The sequence below is a fragment of the Leptosomus discolor genome, chromosome Z (assembly GCF_034619465.1).
Source record: "Leptosomus discolor isolate bLepDis1 chromosome Z, bLepDis1.hap2, whole genome shotgun sequence".
NCBI classification, from domain to species: domain Eukaryota; kingdom Metazoa; phylum Chordata; class Aves; order Leptosomiformes; family Leptosomidae; genus Leptosomus; species Leptosomus discolor.
The window spans coordinates 55706941-55728891 of record NC_141419.1 but is presented as its reverse complement, the minus strand read 5'-3'; the positions used below and the strand labels follow the sequence as shown (position 1 = coordinate 55728891).

Below are 21951 nucleotides of genomic sequence, written 5' to 3'. Positions count from 1 at the left end.
GCCTTCCTCTCCTCGCCGCTCTTCTCCCCCCTCTCCCGCTTGCTTCCTGCATCCCCGCGTCCCCCGGCCTCCCCCGAGCCGCGGGGCCGCACCGCCAGCGCCACCGGGGCCGCTCGCAGGGGGCGGAGGAGCGGCGCCTCTCGCCCGCCGCGCCGGCGGGCCGGTGTATGTCGTGCCGTGGGCTCCGTACGGAACTCCCGGTGAATGAGCACCGCCCGCCGCTTACCGCCGGCTCCCGCCTCGGCTGCCACCTCCCCCTGCCGGGGTGAGGCTCCCTGAGGGACCGCGGATCGCGCCTCCCTGCCGACTTGCCCGTCTGCGGCGCCAGGCGCCCTCCGCTCTCTGAGGCGCGGCCCGCCGCGGAGCCCAGTCGCCTCTGGGCCTCGCTTTCTATTTATTTATCCCCCCACCTCCCGCGCCCGGGCTCGCCCCCCACCCTTTTTTTTTTTTTTTTTTTCCAATTCCCACCCCCTTTCTTAATTTTTCCGCATCCCTTCTCGCCGCGCCGGCGGCCGGGCGCGATGCCTCACGTGGAGATGCTGCTGCTGGCGGCCGCGGCGCTGTGGGTGTGCGTGCGCGGGCAGGAACCCGGCGCCAAGGCGGTGGCCGACCGCTACGCCGTCTACTGGAACAGCACCAACCCCAGGTACGCGGGGCGGCCGCGGGCGCGCACCGGGCGGCCGCGGGCGGGGGGCTCGGCGCTGTGGGGAGTCGGGCGAGCAGCGGCGCCGCAGCGCTGGCGGCCCTTGCGCTGCGCCTGCAGAAGCTGCCCCGACTGCAAGATGGGGTGGAAAACTTTCTTTTTCGGAGGGTTAGCGCTACAGACAGCGACGGTGGGGCGGGTGGTGGTGGCATTTTTTCTCCTCATGTCCTCCCACCCCAGCGTTGCACCGGGTCGGCCGCTCACCCGGGCTCGGCCGCTGCCGGTCCGTGGGCGCCGGGCCGATGCGCCCCCGCTGCGGCGTGGGCGCCCCTCGCAGCGGGGCAACCTGCGCCTGCGGCCGACCCTTCTCCAGGATTTCGGGTGGGATGAAAGGGCGCAGGCAGCAGTGCCCCGCTTGTGCCCCGGCGGGCTCCTTCGGAAGGCGGGGAGCGGCCCCGAGGAGTTGGCCCCGGGCAGGGAGGCGGGGGTCTCCCTTCTCGGCGGGACGGAGCGGGGCGGCTGGTCCCGTTTTCGCGGGAGCCCCGGGCGGGATCGCTGTCAGGGGCGGCAGCTGCGGCAGAGGGATGGCTTTCCTCCTGCCCTGCCCTGCCCTGCCCTGCCCGCCCGGCGGGGGGCTCTCCCGGGCAGGCTAGAGGTAGCGGTGAGGAAGCGAGGTAGGTACGCTGTCTCGGGCCGGAGGGATGCCGGTACCGCTGAGGACAGGACGGCACGTCGCCGGTGTCCCCATCGGGCCTGAGCGGTGCTGACACAGCCTCCCCGCTCCCCTCGCGCCGAGGCGCGCCAGAGAGAGGGTTTCTGACACTAGGCTTTGCGTGCAGTTCAGCGAGCCTTCTACTGGAAAGGGAGGTTTCATTTATTTTTTTTTCTGGAGTTTTCCCTCATGTTTAGCATCAGAAAATTTCAGTCCTGGTCCAAATGGTACCCATGTGTTTGGGTAAAAGTAACCCGGGTATTGAGTTTTTATCTTGTTAAAAGTGAATGTGAGCAGACTTACTTTTATTTTTTTTTTAAACTTGTCAAGCTGGTCTGAGCAAATTTGGGGACATTTTATGTTAGGTTTTCTCTTTTTTTTATGCATCTGATACTGTTGTTTGGTTTGAGATTAGCACATTGATTTTTGTCACAGGTCATGTTTTTTAATAGATCTGTGTTGCCTGCAGAAAACTCTTCTACTCAATATTCCAACACGACTTCAGAATAGGTGATGCAGAAGTTAACGGGCAGAATTTTCAAGAATTTCCAGGGTTAGCTGGTCTGTCCATCACCTGGTAACAATACCTCTTCAATATATAGTTGGCAGAAAAACCTTGAGACAAAGACGGTTTATCCAAAGTAAAAATCATGCTTGGGAATGATGAACATCTATAATTTTAAATGCCTGTCTCTGTATTTTCCTGGTTTTAGATGTGTTACTTGAAAAAAAATTGTTCAGAGTAAATAAGACTAAAAGTTACATCTCACATTACATGTGAAAGAACATATGTCCCAAAAAATTGCTTGTCTTTCAAAACCAGAGTTTTTTCTGTTGTTAGGCAAAATGAAAGGTAACTGCTGGGAAAAAACCTGAAGTAATATTCACAAATCCCACCGGGCAGAAGGAGGATTGTTGAAAGAAATAGGTTTGACTAAATGCGCATGTTGCTGGCATAACAGCTGAAATACTTCAAAAATTACCTTACATTCAAGATTTTTTCACTTCTGCTCTCTTGTGCGTGATGAGCTTACACAATAACTGCACATACATAAAGACAGTTGAAGGTACAAGCAACGCTTACCTAGTCAGTAGGCATTATACATTGAATGGATTTGTAAGGCTTCTAGTAAGTTTAATCATATTTTATTACTGTTAATGAAATCTTTCTTAGTCCAACACTAAACATCAGCATACTGCAGAGAAAGCTTAATTTTGTTACTCTTCCAAACACTAGAGGAAGAGTTAATTGTAAGATGTTTCTAAACCTTCTCTTTTAAAAACATTCTTCTTGTCTTAAAATATTCACTCTGCTCTCACAATGGAAGTATCTATTTGCACGTCATGTTTATCTGTGAATTAAAAGTATGAGAAAGAACAGTGTGCAGATGTATTTCTCTTTTGTTTTATAGTGTGCCAGTTTTTGTGTGCTTCCCAAGTTACATGATCATTTCAGAAAAACAGGCAAACACCTGAGTTACACCTTGGGTGTAGGAGACCCAAAGAAAAGAAAACACTTCTGTCCTGAATTCGTTTCGTCAGAATATAAGCTCAAGGCAAAATTCACTTTGGTTATCAAAGTTTTTAGAGCAGTTAACAATGTTCCAGGAATAACTTCTCAGTGATTTATCTGCTTCCAGAGGCAGACTCAGGAGATGAGCAATCTGGTTTTTATACATGTAAAAGTAAGTAGGGATGTTTACTTTGTGATAACCATTTCAAATTAGAAGACAAAATATACTGTCATTCTTTAAACACAAATGCCACCATTGTATTTTAGCTTACTTCTTTATTGTATTTATTCAGAATTAACAATTCTGCTGTAGAACTAATTCACTTTAAAAATTAAATTTTGATAATTTTGCTGGTGATTAAAGGCACTCTAAATTAAGGTTTCATCAAACCTTTCAAGAATTTAATAATGATTGTACTTCCCTTATATATGGTGATGTTTAAGTTTTTAGTATGAAACTCCAGCAGTGTATTGAAGTACATAAAGTTCTCATCCTTGCTAAAAGACACATTAGTAAATTGATAAGTGGCCCAATTGGTAAGTGCTCCTGGTGTGAACAATATTTGGTAAATAAAAAATCCTAAAGGTCTATTAGAAAAATTCATATTACTTCTCTTGATTAGTTACCAAAGTTCTGCTAGAACAATTAAAAAATATTCTATGGTCATTACTGTTAGCATGTATGAGTAACGAAGTTGTATATTCTCACAGATCCTATGTCTGTTCTTAGAAACGTTTTAAGTATTCTTGTGCTTTATTTTTGTTATGTATTTAACTATCAACATATATGAAGTACCATAAACCCTGCAGTCCAATTCCAGATGAGAATATGTTTAATGTGAGGATTTTGAAGTATAATAAAATAAGGCTTTTTAATCCTTTTTTTTGTGGATTGTAAATTAATCCTCAAATAAGCTTGAAAATGTGTTCTAATATTTTTGTTATTTATGTAGGCTTAGAATTAAGTGTACATAAGTTCTGATTATCACCTTGAAGTTCCTTAGTCTTTCAGGGCTGTTTGCATATGTGTTTTTATATGGGACAGCAAAATATTCTTGTCAAAGAATATTGTTCTGAATCCCAACACTTAAAATAGTTTGGGGAATTTGTTTTGTGATGGAGCATATTAATTTAGTCTTGATTACTAGTGTCCTTGTAATTAGAATTGAGCCAAAATGTCATGAACCTGGGCTGAATTTTGAAGCGATCTACTTGCTTAGTGCTTGCTACTGCTTTTAATCTTGTCAGAGTTCAAGCTGAACTACTACTTGTAATTACTGCTACATTTTTCCCCTTGCAGAATTTGGCTTCAAGATTGTGTTTTATATTTAGGTATTGCCCTATAAGTTGTTTCAGTGGCAGGTTATGTAGCTTCATAAATTGTTACTAGTTTCAAGGTGATTAAATACTTGCGTTTCAGGTCTAGTTTCTGGTCATATATAGAGGCCAAACCTTGTAGTCTCATGAAAGCAATTATTTTTTATTAGGAGTATTATTTGATTTGACAGTATCCTATACAAGAAAATTGTGTACAAAGTTACATCCACAAGAGCAGTATTATAAAGACATAGGATGCTGATGTATTTTCTGTGGAAATTATATGGATAATAAAATCAAGAAATCAGATGGTAGTTAAGAGAATTGAGATACTGAAAAATCATTTTAACTTCAACTGGTGAGTTCCCATAATTAAGCAGGATACCACAATTTGATCAATATTGCTGGAGGTTTTTTTTAAGATAGATACTTGGGAGCAGCAAACAGAAAAATGAGTGGATGGTTCTGAAAATTCTATGTGTAGACCAGAATTCACAGCCTGGATGTCTAAACTTAGGTGAATTTTGTAGCCGAGTATTCAGGCACTGATTCAGAAAAGCAGCTGACTTCCCTGGAGTGCGTACTGACACACTTAAGTTCTGTTGCGTGGATGAATGGGTATGTACTTAAGTGCCTCCCTAAAACAGCCAAATGCATAGACTTAGTTTTGAGAAGCTCCGACCTGGCTGCTTGTGCGCGTCTGGCACTTCTTGGGAGTATGCTGGCTGCCTAGCTGGATGTCTGAGTATCCTACCATCCATTTATATGTATTTGAAGATTTCACCATGGCATATTGGTTGTATATGATGAGGTCATGTGGCTAGTTTTTTGTTTGGTTTGGCTTGCACTTTTTTTGTGTAGAAGTACTTCTGCCTGTGTAGAAAGATTAAGGAAACAGTGCAGAAATGGTCGGAATAGGAAGGAGGCAGTTACGTGTTAAGAAGTAAGAAGTTGGGCATGAAGTGGGGCAAAATCAAGGTGCACGCATGCACACAGAGCATAGCTTGTATTTTGAGAGCATTTTATCCAGCAGCTTGCTCTGGTTGCTGAAGAAATCTCTGACTGATTTCTTGTAATTAAAAGATCAGTAGTAGAGCCTTCAATTCTTTATACTTACTTTCTGTGCTTTTAATTGTTTCACTAACGCTTTGTGTCTCCCAGAGAATATTGGTGTTTGTTTTACAAGTGGGGTTTTGAAACAGTTTGAAACATTCTGTGGAAAAACTGCACAGAGAATAATAGTTTTACTGGCTTCCACCTTCGTAGGAAAGGCACCTTGTTAAGTGGTACGTGGTGTTCATGAAATGCTTCTTACTAAAACTTTTCCAAATGCATATGGTGACGACACTTCACTGCATTCTTTCTGCTAGCCCTATATCCTTTTGGAGAGGGACAGATAAAGATGAACCTTCCTTTCTCTCCTCTCTTGCTATGATCCCAGCAATCTACCAGCTTTATACTGGGCTGAGAAAATGAATTAATGCAATTAGTCCTTCAGGAGTCATGGTCTTTGCATTCATGTGGAGAGGCATATGTAATATATATACATTTGTATGCGAGTATGTATGCATTTCAATGTATATATATGTATACTTATGTACATACACACCTATCTATACATATGTATGTATGCATTGAGGTGTGTTATGTGTGATGTATGATCATAAATCTTGAGAAATTATTTTATCTGAAAATGATATTTTTTAATTGATGAACTCTTTACAAACAAATTCCCAGGTCCCATCTGCAATCTAAGATATTTTGGTTTAAAATTAAAAATAGTAATAAAAAATTATTTGTAAAATCTCTGTTTAAGTTCTTTGCCATCTTCCCATTGTGCTGTTTCTTTGCACATTAGTAGTCCCCAGGTCAGTACGTGGGCAGGAGGATAAGCCAGCACTTGGGCACACAAATGTAAAATGAAACAGAGAAGATTACAGGGATATGCTTTGGGAACACTCTGCGTTTATTAGAGTACCTTGTTACTGCTTCTTCCTATACCAGTCCGTCGCTTGGCAAACTACTGCATTGTTGAAATATTAGACTTTAAGAAAATGCATAAAGAAGGCTGGTCATTTGGATCACCTTAAAGAAGATGCAACCCTTCCTGGAGAATCCATGAGTAGACAGTAGTTTGTCCATAGCTGTGAGATGTACCTCTCTTGCTTTGACTTACTGTTTGGTTTTCAATTTTTTTAAATGCAGTTAGTATTTTGGAACTGTGATTTTCTTTCAATAATCACTCTTTGCTCTGCTATCCAGTTCTGAGCATTGTTTTTTAAAAAGTGTCTTTAGTTTCATGATTAATCTAATCTTCCACTGTTTCTGGATTGTGTTGTTCACTGTTGAGAATAAAGGGCTCTGTTTTGTTTAAGTTTTCATTGCACTTGTGCTTAAAATTTAGGCAGCAGCACACCAACATAATGAAATGGAAACGTTTGGTTTAAAATAAACAGACACGTTATTGAAATTGCTTTCTGGTGGTATTACAATTATTGTGAGTAAGCTTTACTCTAATGTACTTCGGCATAGCTGAATGGAAGAATAGAATCCTTCACATATTAGAAATCTTCCTTGCATTTTTGCATTCCCCCTATTCATTGTGGTCTCTACAAGCTAGGTTATAGTTGAGCTCATTTAAAATTTTGGGTATTGTTTTATACTGTGAAAACATGTATAGATGTCTGAAAACCTCTTTTTTTGAGAAGCTGAGCATAGATTATTTTATATTACAAAACCACGAATTCCTACACACATTTTTAAAATAATTTGTGTTAAAATCAAGTATTTGAAAATATTTATTAAAAAGATGCTGTTCTACGAGGACTAAGGTTGCATTTCTTTCCGTTAGAACACCAAGGTTTCTAGCAGAAGAAATACACCCCCTCCTATATATGTGTGTATATATATATTTTATTTTTTTTTTTCGTCTGGGGAAACGTCCTTTATATTTTATTTTTGACAAGTTGATGAAAATATCTTGTTAGATCCTAGTTTTATGAAAAAAAATAGTTTCTTTCTTTTTAACTGCTGCAAAATGTAGAGAAATTGTTTGATGCCCATATTCTGTTAACTGATACGCTGGGAGTTTTATGGCCATTTTTCTGTTTAAATGCATGACCAGTAAAGATGCTGTCAAAAGAAGAATCAGCTAACGAGAAGATACACAAGAGTCCTGTTAATTAGCAAGGTCGGCTTGAATTGCTGATACTAATTTATAGCAAGTTCTTCAGGTTTGGCAATTTTACTTGGAAAAGCCTTGAAAATGACAATTCTTATTGTCACTCGCATTATAATCTAGTGGAAGAATTTACGTATCCGTGCTGATAAGTAGCGTGAAAAAAAGGGATATTAGACTGACAAAACCTGTAAGTACAGTATTAATTAATTTTCACTTCATTAATTTTCTGTCATTAAATCAACGTATTAATCTAATGAGGAACTGTTCAACAGTAATACCTGAAATAAAAAAATTTACTTCATGTTTATCACTGAGTAACTTTTTTTTTTTTGATGGGATTCTTGAATTTGAAAGGCCCCATTTTTAGGTTTTGATGACAGTAATGAAATGGTTCTGGAGTGCAGAGAGGGGATGATTTGCTTGTGAATCATCTGGTGAGGTGAAAAACTCGGGCGGGAGATACATTTGCTTTGAGTCTTACCACCCTCTTCTTTTTGTTCCATTCTGAAAGATAAAATTTGGCCTTGTGACATTTAAAAGGATGTGTATTTTGACAGAATGTATTTTGTGCTGTAATTAATGCTTGCTGTGTAGCATTGACATTCTTTATTTCTTAAAACTATAATTTTTTCTCCTTGAAATTATTTCATTTTTTTGCTTCAGGGTGGATGCTCGCCAGTGTCAGGCATATTCACATTGTGTGACTTGTTCATTGGTAGTAGTAGTTGAGTGCTGCGGCCTTTCTCTTTTTTGCTTTTGTGGACTTTAAAGTAGTATTTTTCATATTCATATTACAGTTAGAAGTACTTCCTTCTCTCTACAGACATTCAAATTTTATTATCATGTGGAATTGCTAAGAAATATATATAAATTTTTATTATAATACTAGTACTTTACATAGGATTTTTTAATTTTAATTTTTACATTTCTTTTAATTTTGTAGATAAATTTGAGTTTCTTATCTCAGTCTATGCCTTTGAAACTGGAGCTGAATGCATTCTAAATCTTTTCGTCAAAACTAAACAAAAAAATACCAAATCTCTCGAAGTCTCTTTTTTTATTATTTTGGTAGTGCTGTATGAAAAATGTAGATGTATTTTGTGAGGAGACAGAAAAAAGTAAGTATTTGATAGATTTGATGATGATCTTTGAAGCGTGGTTATCAGTCTGCGATGCTAGTTATTCAGTGTTATGTAAGGACTGCTAGCAGCTTTAATGATGTAGGGTCCCCTGCAATTGTTAAAAGTCGTTGCAAAGAAATTTACTAATTAGTGTTGTTAATGAGCAGGAGAACCAGCTGCATACATTTCCGGGTTGGTTTTTTTTTTTTATTTGTTTGGTTTTGTTTTGGGTATTTTTACTTTAGTTGATGTCTAATAGGATTTTAAAAAGAAGTTATGTATTCATACAGGCGGGGTGTTTGGTGAGCAGAAGTTAACAAAGTAAGAGCTATCAATCCTACTCTTTTCTTATTGTTTCCAGAAAAGAAGGAAATAAAGAGAGACCCTGGAATTTGAAAGTATTGACCTTATGACATGCACACACAGCATGGTCGTTGCACTGGCGCACAAAGTGCCTTAAGCCACCATAATGGCAAACTGCATTTTTTAAGTTACTGATATGAGAGCCAGCTGGATGGGGGGATGGACAGCCAACATTGATTCTGCAGCTATTTGCGAGTTACCACTTTAGAGCCAGACAGTTTCACTTTTATATTCCCAAACTTACCACTTAGGAATAATGTTGCTTTGTTCGGCTTAGCCAGGGATTTCTGACTGCTACATAGACTCAGAACCATGGTCCAGAATTGTGTGGTCGTTCTTCATAGAGATCTGCTTCAGAGAGTAATTTCATTCATGTGGTGGTGGGGGAGGGAAGAGAAACAGTGAAGGGACATTCAGATATAGCATTCTTCAAGGAAAATGTGCATCCACATTAGCTAGTGGCTTTTTTTAAAGCTTTTTAAAGATAAAGGCAGAGATTTGGATCAAGTAGTTAAAAGCCAATTCAGACCAGTGTCTTCAGGCTACATGTGATCTCCTGGATAGGCTCTCCATACATAGTCTGGAAAAGACCTAATATTTTATGGACCACAACAGCTCTTCCATCTGTGCTCTGCCCCCCCCTGCTTTTTTTTTTATTTGTTTACAGTTATTGCTCCAATACACTTATACATATTTTTGCAGTTCTCTCGGGGCTTAGTTTATTAAAAATTAGTGATCCATCACTAAGTGGAGTACAGTACAAATACTGGTGCTCCCAAAAGAGTTTTTGTGCCAAAACAGAAGAAATAATAGGGATACAAAAGCTGCCAAAAAGCGTGTCTCCCAATTGCTAATTAATCAGGCAAAAAAGCACCTCAGCAAGTACAGTTGAATGTGGGACAGTTTATTGTAAATATTGAATAAAGATGTGTTAAAGGGGCATGGTATCTTTTTGTTTGTAGCTATGTATAATTTAAAAAAAAAAAGTCAACCAGAGTTGGTGGGGCTTTCCTTTATGTTGATGGCATTGACAGTGGATAGACCTCTTTCAAAAAAACACATGCTACTTTTGAACAAAAAAAATTACTGTTTTGTCTATTTATTTTTTCTGTCTGCTTTTTAAGGTGGCAGTTATTAATAATAGTATCTATAGATAATAAACAAAGCTTTAGAAAAGATATTTTAAAAAACTCCTATCTTGAGTAGTCTGGGTTACAAGGTATGGGAGAAAAAGAACCATTGCTGCGACTATCCGGTTTCCAAAGCTGCCAACCATGTTTGGCACAGCTCCCATCATGGTTGCTGTGCCCATAATTAAATGCCTGTCATTAGTGTATTTTTCCATAACATTTACAATGGAAAAGGCAAGGGGTCCTTGCAGAGCTATGGCTGTCAAGGGAACAATAAAAACTAATTACACACTCTGCTGTCACCATTGTCAGCTCTGCTTTTGGGGGGAAAGAATATAGGAAGTGTGTGCCTAATAATTATATATATAAAATTATATATATACAATACCCAATTGGGGAAACTGACTTATAGTGAAGTGACATTTACTTGGAAGTTTATTATTCCTGCATTCAAAAGGTTCTTAGTTTTAGGGTTGTATTTATCCCTTCACTTACGCCTAAGTTGCATACATTTTCCCTTTTGCATTTCAGTCACTTTTGCCTTTATCTCTTTCTTTCTGTCTTGCACACTTTCTGGTGAACTGAGCTTTCCAATAGAATTGCTGAGATCAAAGCCGCGATTTGCCTGCATTTATTAAGTGGGCGCAAATCATCTTATGCTTTGTATGCTTTTGCTTGTGTCCTGCATAGATTTTTAAAAAAGCTGAATGAAAGCATCTAGTTTGCACGTTCACCTTTTTATTGTTTTCAGCTCATGGAGTTCTGCTGTAGCAGCTTTGGTGAAATGTGTGCCAGTTCAATTTATCAATGCACAAATATTTTCAAATGTAAGCATAAGTGCGTAATTGCAGAGTGAGTTATTTTGAATGCTGTCCTTAAAGACATTGAAAGAGTGAAGTTGTGCCTTCAAACTAATATTTACATATTTTTTTGTGGCCTGTAAAATGAGTATTTAAGCAGGGTTTTTTTTAGTCCACTCATTTAAAAAAGAATAGATCCTCAGAACCAGAATCTTGAATGTGTTTAAGTACCTAGAGTTACAGACAGCAGCCGTGTGGGATTTTTGAGACTGCTTAGTATCTAAGTGTCTGTTACAGTCCGGAAGAGGTAAACTCTTACCAGGACTGCCGATTTGAATACCCACCGAGAGATTAAGGCACAAACGAGACCAAGTAATGTCAATACCACTACAAAGATTTATTTAGGGAGAGAAGAGAGCGCGCAGCTATAGTCACCACTGGGAGTCTGCAGCATCTTGCCGTTCCAGTCAGGTGGGCCTCTCTATCAAGTGATGGTCCAGTCCAGGCTGCTAAGAGTCTCTTTTATACCTTAGTCTCAGGCCAATCGGATGATGATTGGCTGTGTCAAGCGGCGAGATCCAATCCGACAGCGGCGTGCCGCTTTCACACGTGGATTTCAAGCTAGCCCCGAGAACAGGTATTCTTCTAAGGTGCCGTAGCTATGGCAACAAAACAGGTGTGCTTCTAAGAAGCTGCACCCAGCCTCAAGGCAGTGCGCCATTGCTATGGCGACTTGCCTCTTCAAAGACAGAGTTTGAGGCAAACATGAAGTTTAACGGTCCCGATTCTTACAGTGCCTTAGATTTTATTTCTCCTTGTTTTACACCTTGTTTACATAGGTTCTTAAATACCTTTCAAAAAATGGTCCCTAAAGGTGATTAAGGAAAATAGTTTAAATAAATATCCTAGTTTTTAAAAGTTGCTGAAGTCAGTAGGAGCTGATGTGTACTAATGGGGAATGGAAGTCTGTCTGTTTATTTGAGTTGTATGCCTCAATAGATTCTACAGGATCTAATGTTGTGTTGTTTTTTTTTGTTTTTTTTTTTAATACACCACCTTTTGATGCTTTTTTATTGCAGTGTTTTTGGCAGCGTTCAAATCCAGCTCTATTGAAGTAAAAAGATTCGCCCACTGCTTTGGATGGGACTTGATTTAGGTCTTGCATTGATGATTTTATGATGTAGCTTATAAATAACAGTTTCAGTAGTTAGGCTTGTCAGTTTTTGTGAAGCTATACAATCTGCATGAATCAAATCTAGTGAGAGGGCACAGCAGCATGGGGCTATATATTCCTGTGGTTATTTTTCTGATTGGGTCCAAATAAGTTCTAGACTGAGATTTTTTGAACAGTTTTTGCAGAGTTGGGAACTCCACCTTTGGGGTGCTGAAGGGGGTAAAAGTGAACCCAGTGGAATGAGCAGTTACTTTGCTGTCAGCAGTTTCAAAAGTGAGAATTTGCTTTCATATGTTGTTAGCAGATAGGCATTAGTGAAACTCTGAGGTGTTGGACACCTTATGCAGTGGAGGACAATTTGGTATGTGCCAAAAAAAGTCATTAATTTAAGATCATGATGGTAAAATTAATCAGATATAGTAGTGTACCACTGAGGTACAGGTTATGTATTTTCCAAAGCAATATGTGCAATATACCACTGTCTTCTAGATAACATATTCCTTAAAGACAAGATTGATCTTGTGAATGCCCAGATAGAATAGAATTGTTTGCTCACTGAAATAGTTAAAACACTGCATTCAGGAAAGAAGTCTCTGTTTTTTAGAAAGTAGAACAATAGTCGTCTGCAAAACAGAAGTCCTTATTTTGCTGGAGAATACTGCTTCTCCTTGCAAATGTAAACTCTTTAATATATAAACCATGTAATTTATTAACTGTTTATGAAAGTGGTGAGCAGTGGTTCTTGTCCTGTGGCCTGTCACTGTATTTTGAGGCTGCTGGGAGAATGAGAAAGCCATTTTTCTTGAAGCAATTTCATTTAATGGAGTACCGAATATTAAATTTTGCTTGATTTCCAGTGAACTTGCTGATGTCTAGTGGCTAAGAGATACAACATAATGAGAGGAAGACTTATCTTTCAGGAAATGTGGCACATGTTTAATTTGAGAAGACATATGTTGATGAAATAAACTTCTTTTTCTTAGAATTGAGTCTTAAAAAAAAAAATCAAGTTCTGATTCTTAAACTGTATCTGTCATGCATACATTTGAAATTTGTTCATGTTTTGTAGTCTCTGTGTTGGTAAATCCATTTGTAAGACATTGGGCCCAGTTTAATATTACTTGTATGTATTTGTAGTGAGTTGCCTGCAAGGTTCCCAGAAATCTTTGAAAATTTTCTGTGAAGTTGATTTTTTAAATATATTTCAAAAATGTCCTGTGAATGTTCAATAACCTTTTATGTTGAGTTCACAACTGTTGTAAAGGAATGGATACACCATTTTATTGAAGAATTTAGGTCTTAAGCAGTCTTCAGACGAACTGCCTTTACAAAGAATATTAGGTACCCTTCCTGCAGAGAACATGGTCTTTTTTAATACGTTTAATAGCATAATCCTCACTTAAAAATGTGAAATATAAATCAATTTCTCGAAAGTTGTGTTGTAGATAACTTCACTAGCAGAATTTCCATATATTTGTTGAGGAGTTTGAGAGTGTAAAGAGATTCTTCATTAAAATAAAATAAAAATAAAAAGAGACTTGTTTTTTGCAGTATCTTTAATCAAGGTGGTATGAAATTTCTCATTATGGTTAAGATTCACATTATCATAACAAGTGACAGTGTGGGTGAAGAAGGAAAATTAATTAGAGGGGTAGATCATACTTGTTTCTCATTATATCATGGCTATTCACTGCATTCAAATTCCAAGCAAACCCTTTCTTTGTATCTCAATTATGTAAAACTCACTTGTGAAGAACACTTTATGAACAGAATTTCCATATTCACTGTTTCTAGTCCGAAGCACAAGTTAACTTTTTATTTTTTCAAAAAAGTGATTTACAGCATCACTTTAATATTACTTTTCAGACCCTGTCTCTGGCTGAACTACATTTTATAGCTTACTGTAAAAAGGAATCTCCGTTTTCCATTTTTCATACTAGCTGTCTTGATTTAGTGCTGATATAATGGCCTTCTTCAGAACAAAGCATTTGGAAGAGTTTCCTAAGCACTTTGTTTTAGGTGTAGAGTTTGGAGCTAATATGTTATAACTGATGAGAGCAATTTTGCCTTTGTAACTTTTGTGAGTAGATCAGACCATTGCAGCGCCCAATTAGGATTTCTGCACTGTTTTTTTTCTTCTGTATGACAGGAATGATTGCCTCTTCTTTGTGTTGTTATTTTCTTCATAAAACTAGTGCAGTGGATGTCTACAAGATTTGATTTTTAGATTAGAATTAGTATCAGGTTTAACCCAATCTTTTTGAATTATCTGTTTTCTTTCATATTCAGCCCTACCCTTACGACAAAATGTCCTCTGCTTCCCACACTGTAATGAAAATGTCAAGTGATAAAGCAAGTGTTGGTAGTGTCTTAGTCCCAAAAGCATGGTGATGTAACCAGGTAAAAAAGTTCTGTGGTTTTCAGTTAAGTGTGCAAGAGTTTAATACTGCTACCTGTGATTCCTGTTAGGGATAGTATTCTTAATGTTTTTTCTCTGAGAAACATTTCCACCTTTGGGAAGGAAAATAAATTTTTTTTTTTAAAGATAAATTTATTAATTTCCTGCACACGCTACTTATTGTGGTCTATATCACTGCAGTAATGTCCTTATTTAAATAGTGTATCAGAAGGAAGAATAGTGTTTACACAAATATGGTTTGTCAGTTGAGAAATTCTGATTAATACAAAATACCCTGATTTATGATAATACAGGATTACTAATTAGCTCTTTCTGCAGTGTTCCATAATAAGTGATCAGGAATAGACTGTAAGTAGTATATTCTGCAATACTTATTTAATGAACAGAGGATGAAAGAAATGGAGTGTCAACATACTCTGACCAGATGCTGTGCTATATTTGCTTGAAAATCCCATGGAATTTACTGAATCATTGGGGATGTTATTTTATTTTTTAAATTGCAGTAATAGAAGAAAATCAAGTAAGTATCAACTATTCAGTTGACAGTACTTCATTCTCTTTTATTCCTCTCCAAATTTCAAAAACATTATTGGTAATGCTAAGCCATTTAAAAAAACAGACCATGATTATTCTCTCTAGGAAGATTTACCATGTGTTTTCATTTACCATGTTTTACTTGTTGTTTTACTTTTCATTTTGATTGTTGTTTACTCAATTTTTTGTTCTTCAAAACTTTGATACCATCTTAGCTACTATTTTGGACATCATTACATATTTATTTTGTGTATATTAAAGCTTATTTGTCCGTATATTGACTGAAATTCTCACATTGTGTATGGGATTAGGAGAAGGTAATGTAAAAGATGGGTAAGGGAAATTTGTTACAAACTGATTTTGATGTAAAGGAGCCTCTGCTTATTTCCTTAGGCCTGGGAAGCCTCATAACTTTATTCTTTTGAACTCTGTTTTGGAAACAAGCATTTCCCAGTTACTCAGGAGTCTTACTTCTGTTGCAGTGTGTTTATGTCTTCCTTCAATTGTACTGGGTCTTTCTATCTATCTTTTGGGGCTTATGAGCTTTCCTGCATTCCCTTAAAGTGAGAGGAGTGGAACTGGGAATCCCATCTGATGTTATCAACTTTTAAAAATCAGACAAATGCCGTGACAATAATGTAACATTCTCAAATAAAGCAGCTCAAACAATCAACACTCCATGCATCTGAAAATTGAACATGCGAGGTTGAACGGTGCATCTGTTCTGTTGTTGCATGCCCTTTAACCCTAGGGCTGACATAAAATGTGTTTTTCAAAAGATTCTGACACATCTGAAGCTGAAGCTGTAATTTTTCTTGTTCTAACGGTGGCTTGTCAGATTCTTTGTCTCAAAACTTTCAGTGGAGTCTTAACATGGGAAAGAATGTTCAGGCAGAACTCCAACCACTCTAAACAAAAAATCATACACCTGCCTTTCAGTTTGAACAGGTAAATGATGATTGTCAATCCAGTTGTATTTTGCTCTCGGAAATGTAATTTGGGGAGGTGTTTTTTTTAATAATGTGGATGGTTATGGAGGAGTAAGGGAAGAAGCTGAAAAAGGTGGGGAGGTTCTATAAATGACAACCTCAGTTTTCTGGCAGGATGTTTCTTTTGATTTTGTTCGTTTTGCTGGAATTCTGCAAGCTTCTGGAAACAGATGAATACTTCTACAGAACAGTGATTGCAATGCAAAAAGAAAAATAAATGCTGAGATTTTAATTAGAAAAATGTTTATTTAAAAACATTTAATTGTACTTCCATTATGTGTGAAGTCATCCCTTTTTTGGGGCAAGTAATTACGTCTTGCATATGACATAGGTCCTTAATGTGAAAAAAGTCAATTCTTAACCCTTTTTCTATCTTTCTTCACTCAATAAGCTGAAAGTGTGTGTTTTTAGTTACGATTTTTAAACTTCAGAAGGCTGTATCTGTGCAGAAGGATGCATTGCCATAATCTGTGGTCATGGTATAATTTGTGGTCATGCTGTGACCTAGGTGTTGCAAAGAGAATGAGAGCTTTAGATAGTTGATTAGGTGGGTTTCTTTACATACTTTTATTTGCTTGGGTCACTTTAAATGGATTTGCATATAGCATCTGTCTGATGTGTGATTTTTTCACTTTGCTAATCAGCTTTAGGGGAAAAACTACTTTCCTAATTATAAGTGGCTGATTACTCTTCAAACTCAAGTTGTGGCTTGGAAGGAGCCATGAAAAAGTGGCTTCAAACTGCAGTAAATATTGACTGGATCTCTGAGCTGAGCCTTACTCAAAGATCACTCTGAAGAATTGAAAGGCTTCTATTGTTCCTTCTCAGTCACCACTCCATAGCCAGGGCTAAAGTATGCATATGTTAGGACAAGAAGAAAGGCAGTAGGGGAAATTAAACAGTGAACACAGCTGAAGGCATAACTGCTCAGTGCAGAGGAAAGGAACGCCTCCAACAAAAAAGGGGCAAGGACTTGCTGCAGGTTGCATAAAGCTTTGTAGAAGTGGGGTGTCCAACACCATCCACCAGCTTTTTGTGTGAGGTACTACATGAATGTAGCCTTAGCATCATTTAGGTAGGATGTGGAGAAGGTGTACCAACTTTTTCCTTCAGCAGATAGTTCCTGACAAAGATTCTGCAATCCTTTGTGAACAGCTAGGCAGCAAAGGTGGATTCTTGGGCAACTCTCTTTCCCTCACAGTTTGAGGCTCTAATTAGAGCAGCGATGGGTGAAGTATTTTGGAAAGTTTAGCCACTGCTGTTCTGTTCTATGTACCTGCTGTCTTGGCTGTGCAGAAGGAAAGCAAGATGCAGAGGATGTAGTTACATTAGGCCACCACTTTTTGTTAATTCATTCGGGAACACACTTGGCAATAAAACACAGACTACATGTTGTGATTTCCTTGGCCAGTCCATTCTCGTTGAAGAAGCCTCTGCCAGCCAGTGCTGGGCAGGTGATGGACTGTTGCTCTAAGGTGGGATGGAGAGCTGTCTCATCTGTTCGTACCTTCCTGTCTTCTTTCTGTTTTTCTTAAGTTCCTTTGAGATTCTCATTTGCAAGGTTATTTCACCTATTTACAGGGTAAGTACTTGTGTTGACTGGGTGGTAATACAGCCTACTATATTACGTTCACCTGAACTGAATCTCTGTATGCATGTAGATCCCTGACTTGCTGTGATGGAAGTAAAATTCATCTTAACAGGCTTCCTAGCTTCCTGCCTACCTTCCCACCCAGGAAAAGCCTTCAAAGAAAAATATGATTAGCATTGTACCTGCTGCCAGTCTTAAAAAAAAAAAAAAAGTCTTTCCTGCTGATTAATTTTTGCCTCTAGATAGGTGCTCCTTGAATGTAATGAAAGAGAAGTGTCTTACACGTTTCACATTGTTCAGCTGTCCTCCTCCCTTTCTGTTTTGTCTCAGTTATGTTCTCAAGTCCCTCCTGTCCTTCAGTCTAGATGATGTAAGGAACTTCAAAGGACCCATGACCTCCTTTTCTTCCCACTTGCAAGACAAAGCCTTGCCCTCTGTGTTTGAGATTACGGAAATGACAGTGTTTCTATCTCATTATTGTAGAGCATATTGGGATATTTTGAATATGAAAGGAGCTGTATGAAAGCAAATTCTGTTTACTCTTCTCAGATGGGAATAGGATTGTTTTGTTACTGTGCTGATCCTTTATCTGGGATGCAGAAATGCTTGACACTAGTTACTAGGGCTGGTAACAAGTTTGCACTGTGCTTTGTTTGCACCCTCTAGCAGCACTACAGCAGTCTTCAGGGTGGGGTAGGAGAAGTTGAAACAAGGATGGGAATTGCCTGACATGTGAATATCTGTTGATAAGAAACTTCAAGTACAGTGCCTTAAAGCTAGCAAAAGCATTATTTTTCAAGCTGATAGACAGCAGTACTATTTCAAAGCCGGAAAAAATTACTTTTGATAAGTAGGTAACACATTAGTATAAATTGCTGTGGAGCAATGAGATTGAGCTTTAGTTAACCAGGATTTTCATTTCACTAGAGATCAGCCAATTTGCTGTGTAGAATACTTAAGAATATAAAATATGTTAGGTTGAAGTAGATTCCCCTCCCACTGCAAACATTTTTTCCTTTTTTTTCCCCCCTAATACTTTATGTAAAAATTGTGTGCTGATTGCCAGATCCTCTTCAAATTGCTTTATCTGTTCTGAAGACAGAAATGCTTAGTTGAGGCATTTGTAGTTGTGGTATAGAGGAAGGTTTATGATAAATTTTTTTCTGCACTGGATCTGTTTTCCTTTGAACTAGTATATTAAACATGCAACAGATTTACATCTCGTTTGTTTTCCATTTTTAACCATTACTTATAATTTCTTCTGTCCTGGAGTTTAAACCAACAGCTGGAAAACATATTTTACTGAAAACCACTGCATCACAAACACCAACTTGGAAAAGTTAAACATAATTAGAATTTTTGTGTGTGCCTCAAATGCAGAGTGACTTTCAGTAAAGCCAGTATAAGGAAAAAAGTAACCAGACTCTTGTCTAGGCCACTTTTCTTTTCTTTCCTTTTTTAATATCCTTCTTATTTTTGTGTATGCCTCCCTTCTTCCTCACCTAACATGACAATTTTGATATTATGATTGATGTTTTATAGACAGGAAAATTCAGAGTTACTGCTTCTGCAGCAGTCGGAACACTTCTTTGTTATATGTACCATTCGATTTTTATTTTAACTTTAAAGCATGTGTATATGAGATAGTGTAAAATGCCTGCATTTTTGAAGGGTTTATTGTTAGGAGTGGAAAACAATGTACTGCTGTAGAAATTATCCCTCTTTTACTTCTAGAATTTACTGTGGAGTTGTTTCTTTGTACTTCCCAAATCAGCTGTTCTAAATAACACTCATTTGTGAATTGACTGACTTTTCTTATAAAAGAATGACCAATCAAAATTGTAATGTATTTGTGTGCTCTTTTTCTTCTGTCTCATGCTAAAAAACCCCCAAAATTGTGTTCCTTCACTACGGTAGCTGATAACTCAACTGTAACCATGACGTTTTTTAGAAAGCTTGTAAGTCTTTGTTGAAATATGGTCTTATTTTTTTTTTTTTTTTATCTCTGTAATGCTACGTTTGTCTGACAGCTCCATAATGCAGCTTTATTTTGTATGCTAACATTCTAACCAGCTGTTTTCCCATTTTAGCAGGAGTCAGTTTGAAAAACAGGTATTTGTTGGTACTTACCACTGTGCACTGAGTCCCATCTGTTCAAAATTTTTGATTCTTTTATTCTGTAAACTTTTGTCCAAATTTCAAATGAATATGATAACTGTACCATATTAATGCAAAATACTGTCCTTCATATGCAGTCAAGGCCACTGTTTCTCTTCGAAGTTCTACATTTATCTTTCCTGTTTTGTAATAAACAGAATTTTATGATGGACAAATATTATCATAAAATTGAACAGGTTTATTGCAATATTATTATTTTTTTTAAATCTAATCCTACTAATGTTTTCTTAAAGGAACTTAAAGAATTAAAATGTTGTAAGGGCTGAGAGGAGTTGAATTTCCTGAGAAGTGTTTTATTTTACGGTAGGAGTCTGCAAAGAACAAAACAAAATCATACCAAGACCTGTTAGGCATGTCTCCATGAACACTGAAGCAATGAATGCGGGGGCAGGAGGCAACATAGAGTTACATTGCCTAGTGCACTGCTAACCGTTTACACCTTTCACATTGAAAAAGATCTGCTTGAGAACAAAGGGAAGAAAAACCTTCATCATCCATGCAGGTACTGATTTTCAGTTCAGCTTCATCGTAATCAGTATCCCATTTATTTTCGGTACAGCCCATTTCTTATGGCAGTGCGGCCTTTCAGTGAATTAAGTGAAATCACTAAACATGATAAAGAGCTGTTCTCCTAAAGCGTGTGGTTTATACCCAGCCAGTCCATTGCTTTAGGTTACTCAGGGGTATACACAACCTCCTAACTGAACACAGTTCATGTGTCTTTGCCTCTGTGTTTTGGATTCAGAAAGGAGTTGAATTTTGTGCTCTTCTATATTTGTCTGTTAACCAGATTCTGCATTGACTTGTTCATTTGTGACTAATGAGAAATGTAAAACTGAGGTTTTCCAGAACTAAACTTATCCTGGCTTGATTAGTCAAACGATAGCAAACAATGGTACTGTAATTGGGCAACATAATTTTATTTCTTAGCAATCCAATCCTAGGTTTCGTTGCTACGTTTTAATTGTAATGAGAGGGTAATTTAGGACATGAAATACAGACAATATACAGGTGAAAATTTTTATTATGATACATTTCAGTTATTCTTAGGAAGGATTACTGGAATTGCTACCTTTGCCCACTCTGAGGATATGTATGTGTATCCTGTGTGTATATTTCATGTTACTATTTTTAAAAAAGGAGTTGTCACTTACACCAACAAAATAAAAGCAGTTCTTACCAGACTGCTGTGTCTAAGCCAGGTTCCTTCTATTTTTCTATATTCTTCACATTTGTTTGTATGCTTTACTTCCTTATTTCTCATCTAACATAACAGTTTTAATATTATGGTTTGTATTTTACAGCCAGGAAAATTCAGGATGCATCAATAAATGTTCTTTTTGAAGAATTAAAATTTGCTTCTTTATAGTAGAGTCCACAACATGCATGGACGTTTGCATAATTACTTGTCCTGTTGCAAAGTATTAGAATGGCTATACCAACCAGTGCATAACAAAGTATGAAGCCAACAGGTTCCTGAAGGTCTGTCTTGTAGTTTATAATATCTTATCTGAACAAAAAGTTCAGAACAACATAGTTTTATGTCATTTTTGTAAACAGAACATTAAAAAGCTTATTTAATCTCTGTGGATGTTAGATACAGACTCAAATCATACTTAGAAAGCAAGTGCCTATAGAGGTTACTCACTGGTTCGACGCAAAGATTCTTGCTAAAAGCTTCGGTAACTCTGCCTCGTGGAATATCAAAGTCTGTGCATATTTTATGATGATCTGTGCAAGTTTCAGCAGATAAGATTTATGATATCTGGTCTAGCGTTCTGCCTCAATGGAGAATAAATAAAATGATACAGACTTATATATGTGTGTTTATGCACAAGAGTTACTCTTATTGGTCACATTTTTTGAAAAAAGTCCTGAAATTCTGCTCTCGTATTTGTAATACTTCAAACATGTCATATAAGTGTCTGATCAGGCACATCTCTTAAGTACAGGGACATTGTAGCATCTTAGAAAAGTTTGAAATTGTGGAGGGCTGCTTTTATTTGTACTAATTAAGATACTGTGATGTTTGTCCTTAAAATAGTTTAAAGAAACTTATAATTTATAATAGGCTCTGTCATGAATAGTCAGGAAACAGGTAGAAGTGATTTGATTTTTCAACCTGATATTTTACTTAAGCAGTCAACCTCTGGCATAGTGGGAAAAAAATATTTTCAGGAATGGATTTTGCAAATGTAGTATCTGAAAATTAAAAAAATATACTTTTAAGGGGGAGGACAGACATATTTTATTCTTAGGGCCTTAGATGATGAATCACATTAATTC

At 38.0% G+C, this 21951-nt stretch overlaps 1 protein-coding gene across 2 annotated transcripts in view; it reads left to right on the top strand.

Moving 5' to 3' along the window:
• The first annotated feature begins 521 nt into the window (after window positions 1-521).
• Window positions 522-21951, top strand: part of EFNA5 (ephrin A5) — a 222570-nt gene continuing 201140 nt past the window's right edge. For both annotated transcript variants that reach the window (XM_086479696.1, XM_086479695.1), the window contains exon 1: window positions 522-646. In XM_086479696.1, coding sequence (XP_086335822.1) covers window positions 522-646 — 125 coding nt within the window. The remainder of the gene's footprint in view (window positions 647-21951) is intronic.